This window comes from Porites lutea, chromosome 9 (genome assembly GCF_958299795.1).
Source record: "Porites lutea chromosome 9, jaPorLute2.1, whole genome shotgun sequence".
Classification (NCBI taxonomy): domain Eukaryota; kingdom Metazoa; phylum Cnidaria; class Anthozoa; order Scleractinia; family Poritidae; genus Porites; species Porites lutea.
The window spans coordinates 6614608-6630761 of NC_133209.1; the positions used below are offsets into that span (position 1 = coordinate 6614608).

The 16154-nt window shown below is 36.8% G+C and overlaps 1 protein-coding gene across 1 annotated transcript in view; it reads left to right on the top strand.

The window, feature by feature from the left end:
- The window catches only part of LOC140948199 (uncharacterized), a 96471-nt gene extending 80665 nt beyond the window's left edge, over window positions 1-15806 (top strand). The window contains exons 47-54 of the mRNA XM_073397419.1: window positions 1755-1868; window positions 2001-2114; window positions 2282-2395; window positions 10750-10863; window positions 11624-11724; window positions 11971-12029; window positions 12444-12598; window positions 15202-15806. Coding sequence (XP_073253520.1) covers window positions 1755-1868; window positions 2001-2114; window positions 2282-2395; window positions 10750-10863; window positions 11624-11724; window positions 11971-12029; window positions 12444-12598; window positions 15202-15491 — 1061 coding nt within the window. The 3' untranslated portion in view covers window positions 15492-15806. The remainder of the gene's footprint in view (window positions 1-1754; window positions 1869-2000; window positions 2115-2281; window positions 2396-10749; window positions 10864-11623; window positions 11725-11970; window positions 12030-12443; window positions 12599-15201) is intronic.
- Window positions 15807-16154: the final 348 nt, after the last annotated feature.

Below are 16154 nucleotides of genomic sequence, written 5' to 3' on the forward strand. Positions count from 1 at the left end.
TGGGCTATTCTGCTTTGGCCAATAGACTAAATAACCAAGGAGTTACATCATAGACAGACATTAGAAGGTAGAACTACGACATCGGCTTTGAAGTTAATATTTTCATCCTAATCATTTTATTTTTTTAGAATTTAATTCTTACACTTAAAAAGTATCTAAAATCTTATGCTTAAATGGTATCCAAAATTAAATTATACCCTTTATAATGTATAATTTAAATTATAAACATTGTAAATGACCACTGGGTTGAAACCTTTCCCGACCTTTCACATTATAACATTAGAAATATTAATATTAACTAGGGTTACCTTCCAGCAAGTGTTAACAAAGCGAATTCGTTTATTTTTTGTGGAATGTGCCTATTCAGATCTTCGCGATATTTTTTTCATAATTTTAAAGGTTTAAAATGGATTCTGCAAAAGAAAAGGATGGCACCAAAGTTCAAAACAACAACTTTGCCACATTCTAGGCTTTCACTTCTATTAAAAGAATCACAACATGGCTTGAAGCTTTGTTGGTAAATATTAGCAAGTTAGCACTTATGTTTCTTGGAAAATTCCATTGTATCAAAACTATAAACGTTAGAAATTTAGTTTAAATGAGGCCTTTGACCGCTGAAATTAAAAATAATAATTAAATTCCGAGCAACAACGTCATCAGGGATAAGAAAATATTTCGCGTGGTAATATACACCAGAAAAAAATTGGTGTAAAGTAAAATGTGTGAAAAGCACAACAATGGGGCGGAATGTATCAGAGGTATAAAAATATAAACTTGAATAAAAGACAAAGATCCAATGAGCGAGTGTCACAGGACAAAGAGTCTCTTGAAAGGCATAATGATAGTCTTCAAAACAAAAGCTCCGCAAATTCGTTGCATTCCTCACGGGAGTTTTGGGCTGTCTCAATGTAAATCGAGCAGCAAAAAAACATGCTGGTTGACAAAATCTCTCAAAAGACATAAATAAATTCAAAACAAAAGGTCCGCAAATACGTTGCATTCCTCACGGTAGGTGAGGACTGGCTCAAGTTAAATCGACCTGGGAAGAACACGCTGGTTCTGATATTTTTTTGAGAATATAACCCTGTGCCTTGATCAACCACCGCTTAAAATTCAATTCACAAAGGAAAACAGAACAATGAAAACCCTGGTTCTGAGTCGAGAAGCGAACACGCTACCTCAATATAAATCGAGCTGCAAAAGACAAGCTGGTTCTGACAAAAATTTGAGCGTAAAACCCTATTCATTGATCAGCTGCTGCTTTAAACGCAATTTATAAAGCAAACCAGAGCACTAATTGCCCCTTCAAACTAGAAATCGTATTAAATCTTGCTCACCTGTTAGGTCCTCTTGAACAGACAACGAACAGCTGCACACTGAATCACCCAATTTCGGACCACGCGTTGTAAATTCAAGACATCACTACCCAAATATGGGGTCTTACTTATACCCAAATATGGTCAAAAATGCAATTTTTAGAGGGTTACGCAGAATTTGAGAGTTTTGGCCTACATTTCGCGGCGTTATAATTCTGCCGCCGAGGCAACCTCGCTTCTTAGCTCGGTGGCAATAAATTATTGTTAAAAACAGCGAAACTAACAGGGAAAAAAATTATATGAACAATTTCAGCAAGCAAAATGTTCTTTTCACTTGATTTTCTTCCTGTTCAAACTGCTGTTGTTACATTTATGGTTTTAGTTGTTGTTTAGTATTATATCAAAATCAGTAAAAGCACCTTTGATTTTTTTTGATAGACATTAATGACTGTGTAAATCACACTTGTCAAAACGGTGGTTCTTGCGTGGATAGCATCAACAATTTCACGTGTAACTGCCTTAAGGGGTATACTGGAAGTTACTGCGAGACAGGTATGCCGCTTTGAAGCAAAAAATTGCCTTTCTCATTAAATACAAATTTAACCATTAGAATACTTGAAACAATTTGATTTGCATTTCTACAAGGTCACTGCGTTATAAATTATACTTCTATGTTTTTGTCAGACATCGACAACTGTGTTCATCACACATGTCTAAATGGTGGGTCGTGTGTAGATGGTGTAAACAATTACACGTGCAGGTGTAATGCAGGATTTAAAGGCGATCGCTGCGAGACAAGTAAGATTTATGACATTTTTACTAACATTAAATAAATGCTTTGATGCACTTTCAGTGGGAAAATACGACCAACGACGTCACACATGGTACTTCTATCATTAATACTCTAAACAATTTGACTTGCACATTAAAAGATCACTTACGTTGTACTTTTTTGTTTTTCTCAGACAATGACGACTGCGTTAATCACGCATGTTTGAACGGAGGGAGGTGTGTAGATGGTGTAAACAATTACACGTGCAGATGTGTTGCAGGATTTACAGGAGATCGCTGCGAGACAAGTAAGATTTATGGAAATTCACTGACATTAAATTAGGGTGCAAAGAAAGTCATTTTTACAGTTTGCATTCGGGCAAGCTGAAGCTAGCATTTACTGGCCCGAACGTCATTTCAAGTAGCCCCAAAAACGTTTTGATGAGCAGATTGATTTCACAGTTCTTCTGTAATTTGAATTCCTCAAAAAACGTCACTTGCCCGTCGCGCTAGTTAATAACAGAATTCACTAGCCCGATAGCAAAATCCACTAGCCCCGGGCTATCGGACACTACTTTCTTTGCACGCTGTTAAATACATTTTGTAAATTTTTGATGCAGTTTTAGTGTGGACAATAAGAAAGCCCGTACACTGTGAAACTCTATAAGGAGGTTTCAAACGAAATATTACTGGCGAAAGTAGAAAATACCATAATATTCTTTACACTCCAGCTTGGCTACTGTTTATGTAAACCTGACGTTTGCAGTATTTTAATTATTCTTTGAATTATTCTTTGCACATACAAAGTATAAGCTTCTCGTAAATTTGCATACCGTGCAAGTGTAGTTTATGCAATGAACAAGACAATGCAAAAGTCGGGCTTATATGAGGCGCCAGCCAAAAGCTAGTTTAAAGAATCATATGGTATTTTCCGCTTTGGCCAAAAGACTGAATCTCCAAGAACTTGCATCATAGACTGACATTAGAAGATAGGGGTATTAAAGTTAATCTTTTTCTTATAAATGATTTGATTTTTCTAGGATTTTTTTCTTATGCTTAATTTTAACAAACAAATATAACAAATATAGAGATAAATGACTAGGTCAATCACACTTGTCATAACGGTGGTTCTTGTGTGGATGGTATCAACAACTTCACGTGTAACTGCCTTATGGGGTATACTGGGAGTCACTGCCAGACAGGAATCAGGTTGCTTTGAAGCAAAATTTGACTTCACCATTAACTAGAATAATCAAAAATCTACTTAAATAAATACATTGTTTTATTAGAAATGTCCACTTTTTTAAAGTTAAGCCTTTTCTCCAAAGGGTATCATGTTGTCTGCCGCTAAATACATTATACACATGGTTTAATTAAGCAATAGACCACACTTTCTATGGGTTTACCGGCGTGATAACCCACGCGGGATGTTGGAAGAACACGAGAAAAGCTTGTAAATCACGAGCCGAAGGCGAGTGATTTACAAGCTTTTCGAGTGTTCTTCCAACATCCCAAGTGGGTTATCACGCCGGTAAACCCATAGAAAGTGTGGTCTATTGCTTTTATAAAATAACTTTTAATAGAATGGAGTATTTAGGCAAAAAATATGGTTCTAGTACCGTGATCAAGTCACGTCTTCTCTCTAAAGTCATCATAAGCCAATCATGACTCACGATTTAATAGCGTTGAACTTTCTCAAAACTCATTCAGTCAAACAATAAACAGCAGCACTTCAAAACACGAGTTTTTGCACTCATTACATGATAACTTATGAAAGCTGTTTTACAGGAAAAGTCAACACATATTCATGCGAACGTACAATGAAAGAATACGTTCATGGTTTGTTTACTACAGAAGTAGAAATCAATTGAACATCAGACTGTACGCAGCTGTATTTTGTTGAGTCGATCCGTAAGAATTTCGTTGTTACAGACGGAACTGACAGCTATTGTAATAGAGGACTTCATTCACTTCTTACAAGCCGCAGTGGTTTAAGATCTGTTTTCTGGACTTAATTATGATCAAGAAATGCTGCGGTAACGACGTGGCTGCATTTGCGAAGTTGTCGCATGTAACTTTATATGAACTTACAGCGACCGATGGAAATATGTCAGTGGTGGAGAAAGGTTTCTTTGCCGTAGTCACATATTGGCGTTAATATTTGTCGATTCGCGAAGTGAGGTGGTTTGAGGTAGGTTATGGCATCGATATCACAGAATAATTTGTGCAAATGTTGGAAAAAACCAGCCCAAAACTCTGACATCTTTCATCATCGTTGGCAGCTTGTTTACAACCTACAGCGGCCGATTTTGTACCATATCTTGATCAGAGATCTCTTTTTGGAACAATTTCTTTCATTAAGGAATTTAAGTTTGAGATAAAATAAATCAAGAATGCTAAAACTATCCGTTTTGTTGCTGGTTGGCACATTGTTAAGTTTTCCTAGAGACTTTGTACACCAGAAATTCACACAGTTGTTGTCTTTCTCTGCGATTTGGCATCGTCGTGAAATGTAAACTGTTTTCCAGCTTTGTACTTTATAACTTCTAAAGCTATGGCAGTAGCGAATTGTGACGCTCAGTAATAAAATGTGGAAACCAACGCTTTTAATATTAAGAAGGGCTGGGTAAGTAACTTGTTCTGTTTTTTAGCCTTTCTAAAATCGTTTGCAGATCAATAGCGGGTTTTGTTTATGGCTCGTGGTCCGGATGCCTTTTTCTATGGGTTTACCGGTATAATAAACCATAGGTTTTTGACCAATCAGATCACGCGTACTATCTCAGTTATTTTATAATTAACAATTATTCGCCTCAGGCTCAGTTAATATTGTTGAATAATCCCCGAGGCGAACTTGAGGGGATTATTCAACAATAATAACCGAGCCTAAGGTAAATAATTGTTTTAGTCTCTACACACGAAGTGATCTCAGAAGAATCGGAAAGGAAACCATTAAAAAAAAAACCGATTAGTTCGATTGACGGGTTTGATTGGTTCATGTAGCCATAAACAGTAGATGCGCAAAACTTAGATCTTTACAGTATTTTCAAACATGGGAAATCAGAGTTTCGATCTTTTTGTAAGCTGTAGCATCAATGGTTTAAAAGAAAACGTCATAAGTTTAAATTACTATTCCTTCCGAGAAGAAACGCAGAGCTTTATTTGCTTCCGTCGGCAGTGACAAAGCAGCCTCGTTAAGTTTGCTCTGTAGTGGTGAACATTGCTTCGAGCGTATAAAAAGTCAGCTACAGTAAGCTTAAATCACTTCACAATAAATCACACTGTTCAAACAACTTGACGTCTTTTCTTACGTTCAGAATCATTAACACTAGGATATTCTTGTATTTTCAAAAAGTTCTTACTCTGAAACTTTGGCAAAACACCCAGTTTACAACAGCGATTTTGTTTTGCTTTATAGTCACCGCCTCGCGCGGTGAATATAAGGTCATAGTCCGAGATAGCGAACCTATCAGATTGCTTGAATTACCAAAGGCACTATATACTAATACATTTAACATATGGTTATACTTATTTTTAAATTGCAAGCAATTTTCAAGGCTGATGGAAGCACTTTGATGAATCATTTTCCGCTGATCAGAATTTTTACATTACGAATCGCTAGCACGAGAAAGGGTCCTTTCCCATTTTTTGAACATATACAGTTTGTAATGTTAACATAAACGCAGTCGACAAAATTAATATGAGCCATTTTGTCACATAGATGTAGTACATGTAAGTATATGAAATATATCTGAAACATATATTATATAATTTTGACATATCTTTCCTTTTGTTAAACCCAATAATTGTGCAGAATCAGTAATAATCAATGCAGCATATTGCAAATAGTAGTCGGTTAGATAAAAATGCATTCAGGCAGCACAATAATATATACATGTATATAACCTAATAAAAATATTTTATTAATGCGTATAGAACTGTCTCCTAATATTTTTTATTTTAATGACTAACTTAATACATGCAGTGAAACATTTTTTTTTTTAAATTTAGTTTACAAAATTGACACTTAAAGGGCTAAACGCTATAAGGATTATTAAGCCACATACACTGTAAAACCATACAATTAAGAACTTCGACTAGTAGATCAATTCCTGTGTAAAAAATAAAAGCTCGCCCTGTAAATAAGATAGGATTTGTGAAGGTTTTTAAGAAATCATTCATCAAAATTGATTATTGCAATACTAAAATCATTTACTTTCCAAAATAAAGCATGCAGTAAACAAAAAAGCAAGCCGCTCTAAAGGCTCACTGAGTACATCAAGGGTCACCATAGGTTTTCTATTAAATTTCAGGTCAACTGAAAAACAAAAGTCACGAATACATTTTAGATTAAACAAACATTTAGCAAAACTGACTCTTGATTCTATTATATCATACACATCCTTCATGTAGCCATAACAATCTCAGGTTTTAACCACTTGAGGTATGCCTTCATATTATTTGCTAATACACTGTATCATGAAATTTCAACCATGACGCTGAGGTCTGAGGTCATTCAATGCACTGTCAATCGAAAAAAAGCCTTTAACGCTTGATAGACATATACATGTATGATGCACAAGGTTTTTTTTTATACATTTACACTGTATAATAAATATGTGTAGTGGCTTTATTTTTGCCTTCAGTTTATCACCAAATCTCTCACTGATAGTGATGCCTTCAGGCACTTTTATTTGTCAAAAAAGAAAAGGATTGATAGGCATTTGAAAGTGATCCAGTTAAAACAGTGCGGGGTTGATTCAGATTTCTTTCTTCCCAAAGCAAACCTGTCATTACATGAACTCTTCAAAACAATATACTGTCAGTTATGTTATGAGGCTTTTATTCAGAGAGGAAGATATTTTTATTGCAATAGGCACAAAATTGTGTACATAAACTTGTGTACATAAACTTCTATGATGCTAATTTTCTTTATATGTACTGTTATGTGTCGAGCCACTTTCCTAACCTCACCAGAAGTGACTGAAGTCAAATTATAGAGAGATTCTTTGGGGGTTGAGGATGCTGATTTGATAGATTATTTATCAGTGTCACCTTGGTTTAAGAGATAGCTGAAGAGTGCTATGCTTTGGTAAAGTGTACCGACTATTGAAATTTAAGGACTGTTGTATTCATTTTGGCATTCACCTTCCTGGATGTGATGGTTTGCTTCTGTCAGTTAACAAATTCAATAAATAATTCTTTCCACAGGAGGTATTTCTCTGTGGTCTTTGTAATATTAACTCTAAAGCCTGGGCAAAACTAACTATGAGAGAACGACTGGACTACTGGCAATGCCGATAAAGGACTGTTTAACTGAGATAATAGTCAGATCAAAATGCACCAATGACATTACTAGTCTTCATAGCCAATAACATCACAGCTTAGCTGACAAACGACCATTAACATTGCCACTTAATTGACCAGTCAGGTCAATAACCAGAGTCTACACCATCAACTGGTGAGATAGAACTCATTTTGACTACGAAGATGACTACCGCACAGGTTGTCGAAATGTCAGTCACTGTCAACAACAACAGTCCTATTCAGGACTACGTTAACCCGCACAATCGTACTCAACCTACTATATATATAATATTTAAAAAATCTGCACATCCACATATTCACTTCGATATATTTTACATTATTGTCTACTTGTAGTTTCTGAAGCCATTGAAGATAGAAAAGCATGTACCACTCAATTTCAATATTTAACTGCCCATGTCCTGCTTCGCCGCCCTGCAGACTCCTGGACATTTGACTTTTTTGAAAAGTTTTGGTCAAATTTCCCAGTATACAAGTTGGCAGTTGAAATGGTAAAATAACCCACCGGCTAGATCGTTTCGATCTTGATGCTGATCAGCGTTTTGACTCAAAAGTCAAATGCCCGACCAAGAGTACCTCATTTTGGTTCAAATTCCCTATTTGTCGATTCCAGAAAGTTCACATTTAACAGGTTTTTTCAAAGGCTCTCAAATGCTCCAAGAAAGAAAAGAGTAATATAGGAGCAATGATCCATGAACACAGTGCACATGCTGAATGAAAGAATGATGAGATCCTTTCACTTGCAATGCTGAACGGCGTTTTGACACGAAAATCAAATGCCAGAGCAAGCAGGCCAGGCAGGGTCAATTTCCCCACTTTAAGGAGCAAAAATCCAGTCAAATGCCCTGGTATGCCTGGGGGGAATGGGGGGTTTTGGCATATTAAGGGATTATGTATCATTCCTCGCCATTGGGCACATCTGATCTGGTCTCTAAACAATACTTCTTTCCGGTGTATTTTTCATACAGATAGCAAAAAATCAGATTTTTTCGTAAATAATAAACTGAAAATCGACATGTTAAGCAAACAACAACAAATTGCGTGGTTATCGATCTCATTTCACAGAATGTACATGCCTGCATGCAGTAACATGCCATAAGCATAAAAAAAAAAACGAAAAATTATTTTGAACCTTTCGCTTAACAAGAAAAAGTGTCTACTCTTCAACTAATAGCCACTCAAGAGTGAAAAACAAAAGAACTGACCTTAAACTTTCCATTTTCTTGACGTCAATGCAATGCATCCTAACCAGAAGTTGACCGTACACAATCCAACACGAGGCAAGTGATCGATCATCCTTAATCCTAATACAGGTGTACACTGCAGCTACAATAACTGTTGTGTAAACCAGTGCATTCGAAGGTGAAAAACTCTATTCCCAAGAAACTCTTCCTGACACTGAAAACAAATCGAAATCCGGCTTAAAAACTGAGACACCCGCTCTGTACTATGCGACCGCTCCTTGTCATTTAGAATTGAACACTTCTGCTGACCACATTTTTTTTCTTTTTTTTCTTTTCTTTTTCTCTGCTGTCCGCGTAAGAACCGATAAGGCAAATTTCGGTCTATCACGGATTGCCCCGATTTTCAAGTGGAAGATAACTATCCTTTCCCATAAAGAAATATCATATTTATTTGGACCAATTCAATTTTTCCTTGACATCACAGGCAGCCCAAACTCACCTAACGATGTGACGCGTGACCTTTCTGCTGGACTCGTCGGTGTCACGTTACAGGTGACTGTTGAAAATAAGAGACTTTCTATGAGAAATAAAATACTGAGATCTTCGAACGCTAAGTAAGTCTTTTTAATTTATTTCATTGAAGGAAAAATTATTTTTAACGTTATTTAGAGTTCGCAGATCTCAGTATTTTATTTCTCATACAAAGTCTCTTATTTTCAACGGTCGCCTGTAACGCGACACCGATGCGTCCAGCAGAAAGGTCACGCGTCACCTTTGGTAAGTAAATTACTTTACACCCTTTCCTCGTAACGTGAGTTTGTTCTGCCTGTGGTGATATAGGTAAATCTCGCCCCCTGTAACGGAATCCGGAATCCGGAATCCGTGAGAGTTTTGCTTGTGGAATCCGGAATCCGGAATCCGGGAAATTTTTTTCCAGCGGGAGTCGGGAATCCTAGACTTTGGAATCCAGAATACAGCTCAAGGAATCTGGAATCCTACTAAAGATTGGAATCCAGAATCTAAGTTCCTCTAAGTATCTGGAATCCAGAATCCAGAACTGTCTTCGATTCCCTTACGAAGGGGCGATCAATCTATTGGTAAGCCCATATTTCTTATCTGTTTTATGAAGTATTGATATATCGGGACACTGTTAATAGGAAGAGTTTAATAGCAATCTTCCTCTTCTCATCAGTGTACACAAAGTGGCTGTATTCGTCGACGGCTTCTGGCCCAACACAAAGTAATAACATTTTAACCTTCAGTTTGTCCACCTTATCATCTTTACCTTTTGCAACAAGGTAGATCTCAAATTGCATGGGCAATTTCCGCCAGCCGGCTCAGCAGCATTAGCTTCAAGTATCGAGTGATCGGGCATCCTTAAAACTTGCTAGGTCGTTATGAACACTAAGAAATGGGACACAACAAGAAAAATGAAATGTTTGTTCCTTCAACCCACAGGATCAAATTTTACAACTGTAAAGTATCATCGTACATACAGTTGGGTAGGTCACCGCTGAAGCTTTGATCCGGCAGCAAAAGCTAGCATTTCCGTTAAAGGCTAGCATTACCATATACGTAATCTCCTTTGATGGTCGTACCAACGGACTAGAAAAAAAAAAAGTCAATTTTTTATCCCTCGTACGCAAGCTGGATTTGTTTCTCTGTCGCCTTTATTTTAAATCTTAAATTTTAAATTTTAATGGTCGTGCTGGAAAATAGCCACGAGACTGCCTAAAGCCAATTGGGGTTATTAATCCTGTTAGGCTATATTCGCATTGGCAGGTTTTCGATCAGCCTGTAAGCTGGGTAGGGCAGCTGGGCGGGTACTTCCACTACAAACAAAGCAAGCAAGGCATGTTGACGTGGTCGGTGAGTCTGGAAGGCGAATCGCACCCTACACACTAACACTAACATTAAGCGCAATAAGTTACCAAGAGAAATGAAGCGTCATGTCGCTGTCGCCGTCGTCGGTTTGTATTTAGTGCCTAATTTGGGGTCTTGCGTACCACACGCTGAACGCAGAGGACTCCCCCGTCCAGGGTAGGTGTGGTGATCGGCTTTCCCAGTGTATAGGCAAGGGGAATTTTTGGTTTTTGCTCGCGAAATCGTAAGTTTACTGCACTAGCTCACTGGCCCCTCTTTTTTTTTCTTCACAGAAATAATCACTGCTGAAACTTCAACTTCAGAGAGTACCACACCGCCGTCGACGCGGGAGGAAAATGTACCTTCACAAACTACAACAAAAGAAGTCTCCTTTGAACACAAGACAGGTTATTGCATTGATAATAATAACAATAATGATAATAGATTATTATTATTATAATCGTAATAATTATTAATAAATGTTATCAGTATTCTCATACGAAATGGCTCTGCACCTGATAATACATGTACACGACTGCGAGTTTTTTGAACGGCTTCAAAATATCTGATATAGACCAACTCATTCCTGCGCTAATATTAGATTTGGGGTTATGTACGTTTGTGTAAGAAGCTGGACGTTGGCCGTTTCTTCATCAGATATAAAGACAATCATTAAACATTAACTTCTTTTGTTTTTTTATGAACTATTATTGAGTTTTGATTTTAATTTAAAAGGGTACTTTGGGTATAGTTGATTAAATAATTAGGCTTATAACGGTACTGTTTCTTGTAACATCTAAGTTATGGTCCAAAATTATTATTTAATTACAATTTTCTGATTAAGCAAAGCAAAAATGTAATAATTTACCGCAGACATTACACATTATTTATAGCATCATGAGGGGTTATCAATTCAGACACCCAACCCCAACTCGAGGAGGAGCGAGTTTTCCCTCCCGTACAAAATAACCTAATCCAGGGCATCTTTATCAAAAACCGGTAATTGTAGACTCTTATTCGTATACGTTGTGGGTAAATTAATAATCAGATTTTGGCAGAGGAAAATAACCAACGATAAAATTTCTCCACGACATCTAAAAATGGTTTTTATCTTCTAAAACTTTGTAGACTGTTTTTATTTTTTATTGTTGTTTTTGTTTTTAATAGAGTTCACATGTGAAATTCGTATCAACGAAGAGTGGGACGATCGATTGAAGGATGAAACCAGCGAAAGATTTAAGAGACTTTCGGCATTACTTAAGGAAGAGGTCTGCTTCAATTATATACAGCTGTAGAACTATAAACTCAAAAGTTGTCACAACTATGAAGTGCGTGTGTGCGTGCGCATTGTTATGAATTCCGCAAGACGTCATTGAAAAAGATCGATTGATGATCTGGCTTTTTTTCACTGCCACATGTCAGTGGGAACGTCCTGTAACAGGCTATTGCTTTAGTTAAACTATCTTCTGGAGTGGAAGCAACCTTTAATTACACTTATTTTTTTTTCTTTGCAGATTCTAAAGGTATATTCTGGGAACTCTGAACTAATAGAGGTTGAAATAATTTCATTAAGGTAAGGTTTTTTATTGAAAATAATAATAATAATAATAATAATAATAATAATAATACACCTTTCAACAATGAGACCTTTTTTATCAACATGGAATGTTACAAGGAAGAGTTTTTTTCCTTGATTAAAACCATACATAGCGACCATAATGCTCGGAATGGAAATCATCAGTATTTTGAAAACAATTTTTCGAAGAACGTAACGATTACAGCCACCGTTGCCACAAGGATGCATATGGTTGAGATAGACTAATAATTATGACAGCTACTTCCCGCATATAACTAATTAACTACAATTGTAAAACATTTTTCATTTTTCAAAACGATTACATTTAAAAAAGAACAAGAAGAACAGGAAGAAGTGCAATAATAAGTATACAACCCAGACAAATGAAATCTTGATGGATATCTTTTGCAGGCCTGGTAGTATTATAGCAGATTTCCGGCTGAAATTTAACACAAGTGTTAGTGCCGATGCAGCTTTGGCTCCCTTAAAGAAAGAAGCGGCCAAAGGGAAGCTTGGGATATTAGAGGTGGAACCAAATTCTCTGAAGCTAAGAAATACTGAAAAAGGTTAGGTTTTAGTACCCCTTGAGTCCTATGTATCGAACAAACAAACAAACAAACAAACTCCTCCCTAGAGAACTTTATTGATCTTGCATTGATTGCACGTCAACCGTACCGATGCTCTATGGGCAATAAAACATGTCAAGCTATACGTTGCCAAGGATTTTTGTCACGACTCGACGCCAGGCCAAACGAACGTCAACCCCTTCCATGAAAGCCATATAAAATTTAAGAAAAGCTGACAGTATCTGTCGATAGTAACTTTTGTGGAAATTCCCAAGTGATATGTGGCGATGCGAAGCGAGAAACTTTTTTTCTTGCTCCACATATTTTTTACGCATCAAAGATTGCAGAAAACGTTGTCTATTTAATTTAGCTTGCTAGAGTTTCAGAAGTTATAGATCTCTAAACTAGAAGCATAATAACGTTTCTGTTGGGATGTTTGTTACTCCAACGGTTAAAGACAATTTAATCCTCTTAACAAATCCAAGAAGTTAATGAATGCTAAATATAGTCAAGTACGGTGCCCTTGGAGAGGAACTGGAATGTCCCTTTTACTGTAAATACCGGGAATGGGCGAATGAATCGTGACGTCATTGTTTACATTTTTACTCATTAGTATACGAGTTAACCCATAGAAGATGTAGTTGCGTACATACCAATTAGGTTCAAAAATACACCTTATTCATGATGCCCGCCTTCTTTGCACGCGCTTAAGGACCGATGGGAAAAAAGCGATGTCATGTGATTCCTCAGGGGGCAAACAAGTGATAATTTTTTTCCAATACAAGAAATGGCAGTCGAGTTTGTTTATTCTTGACAACAGAAAATGAACAACTTTTTATATTAAAGACGATAATGACAACTTATGAGTGGAAGTCATCATCGTTACTTTTTTAATGTAGTGACGACCGTAGATGTCCTCACCGTGAGCAAACAATAATAACGTTAACCGTACATTCTGCATGACTATTAAATCGTCGTTTCGTTTTGAGGGAATAAACAAAGTCTACAGCGATTTCTCGCATTGGCAAATTTTATCTTTTGTTGGCCCCTGAAATACCATAGTTGAAACAGCAGTTGAAGTGAGATCAATTAGGAATACTGCGTGCGTCGAGAGCAATGGCGTCGGGGAAAATATCCTAGAGCACAATCTTCTCAAAAAAGTGTGGTAAAGCACCTAAGTCTGTTTGGAAATCCCTGATTTTCAACAAGTATTTAAGTAATGATCCGGGTAAGGTGGATAGCAATTTCTTTTGTTATGCGGCAACGGTGCTTTCCCCACATAGGAATGTTCTCATTTGTACAATGCATAAATGCATAATGTATTTTTACACTCCACTTTAAAAGGGTGCTTTTTTGTGTTAAAAGATTTTGACCAATCACAAGAGTTGAAAACAATAGCCAAGAAAAGTTTACAATTTTACATGTTCCCCACATAGGATTTCTTTGTTATTCAAACTGAGACCAGATTTTGTTATATGGAAGATGGTTGGAAAGTAAGGATGAATATATGTACCGCTTTATGAAGTTTTGTTAACTTTTGCTGTTTAAGCCAATCAGAAGTAGAACAGACAATAGAAAAGTTAGCACCTTTTTTGCATTCCAACATATTCGTTGCCGTTGTTGCTATCGTTCTTATCTGGACCGTTTCTTAATTCGAGCTTGTTGCTTAGGAACAGTCAAACAGCTCACATCATTGTTGTCCTTATCATTATAATGATATAGACGTATATCACCTACAGCAAGGAGCCCAAAAAGTGTGCAGATTTTATCCAATTAGAAGCCAGCTGGAAACTGTCCTCGACTTCTGATTAGTTAATGTGTACATGAAAGAATGTGAATTAATTAAAGGAGGCCTGTCACACTTTTGGGCTCCTTGCTGTAATATTATAATTAAAATAATTATTATCTTTTAAGAAAAAGAACACAAACAGCGGTGATTAACATATTCAACTTACTAATTTTTAGAAACTTGTATGCTACTCAACATACATTTCCAAAAGTACCGTTTCAGTTTTGAAAACTATACTTGTATAATAGTGAAAATTAAAGAATGGGAGCGAGATTAAGCAGAGAATAAAAAGAAGCAACTAATTAATAAAGCATCAGCTTCTCGCTACTGACGTTTACATTGAAAGCTGGCTTCAGTTCCTGTTTATGCAATGTTACTTTGATTTTACAGTGATAATCAGTTTCTCCCGAAGCTGAGATATCAAAATGATCCCACTTTATGCTGTGTCCGGTGGTTTTGACATGGTCAGCAATAGAGCTCCAAAGAAATGAAAAATTTAATTGGGAAATTATGGGATTTGTCAGGATATTCTGAAAGAATAACACCCAACGTTTAGATCCAAGTCAATTTACAAGGATTTGTATGGAGTCATAGGAGTATAACTGGGCTAATATCTCAGACACAATTTGCCCCGAAAGGCTAAGGTTTGGCCAGTAGACGTCATGGGCGTTGTTCTTTCAGAACATTTTGACAAATCCCATAATTTCACAAATTCAGTTTTTATGAAGTCGTCACTTTAGAACTCTATGGCTGATGTGCCGTCCCAGTCCCTTTCACTATTCTGTAAGTAATAATTTTTTAATTCCTTTAACAGAAGAAAAACAAAAGGAAAAGGAGTTATCCAGTGAGACCAAACTGCCATTAATTATTGGTGTTTCTTGCGGTGTGTTTGTGGTCATCGCAGTTTTCACAATATGTCTTGTTTACGTGTTCAAATGGAAGAGAGCCACCCAATTTGGCAGCAACAACGGTGTTTGGAGTGACATGCCTGCCGATGAGTGCAACTCAAGACGTGAGAAATACGAACTGGAAGTCAAGTATTCGAAGGACAAAGAACTAATCTGGGTGGAAGAGAAAGGCATTTGTAACGAAGGGATGGATTAAACAAGCCGTTGATGGCTGAACTAAAGACTGACTTGACGATACATATACTAAACTGAATACGTGCTAAGGAAGCTTGCATTATTGTTTTGTAGCATATAAAAGCTGGGTGCTCGCTGATCTTTATTTTTATCATATTACTAACTATAATGTTTTCTTTATAAGTTTAAAATAATAAGTTGAGAAACTCTCGTAAGTAATACAATTGACATAGTGAGAATCCCACTTAATACCAGATTCCTCAAACACGCCACTTTATGTACTTTTCATTTGAGAAAAAATAATAGAACATAATTAAAAACCAACAAGTGTTTTATATATCTGTTCAATAATTTTAAATGTTTCGGTAAACCTTATAATGGTAAGGCTTCTGACAACCTGAGCAGTTATACGGGGAGGCTCAATGGTGACATACTACCCTTAGCATTTCCTCCTCTCTCTTTCCTCTATGAGAGGAAGCCCTTTTGAACACCTTACATTGAAAAATGGTATCCCTTTCACATGCCTAGTTAAGAACACTGCATCTTTTTATGTACAACCTTGAAATGTAGTTAATGAAGGATATAGCCTGCGTAGAAGGCGCTTGGAAGTAATGGGCGCAAGAAAAAACGGGCGCGCGAGAAGGAGACACGCGTGGCTCCATCGCCCCCGCCCGTTCTCTCTTGC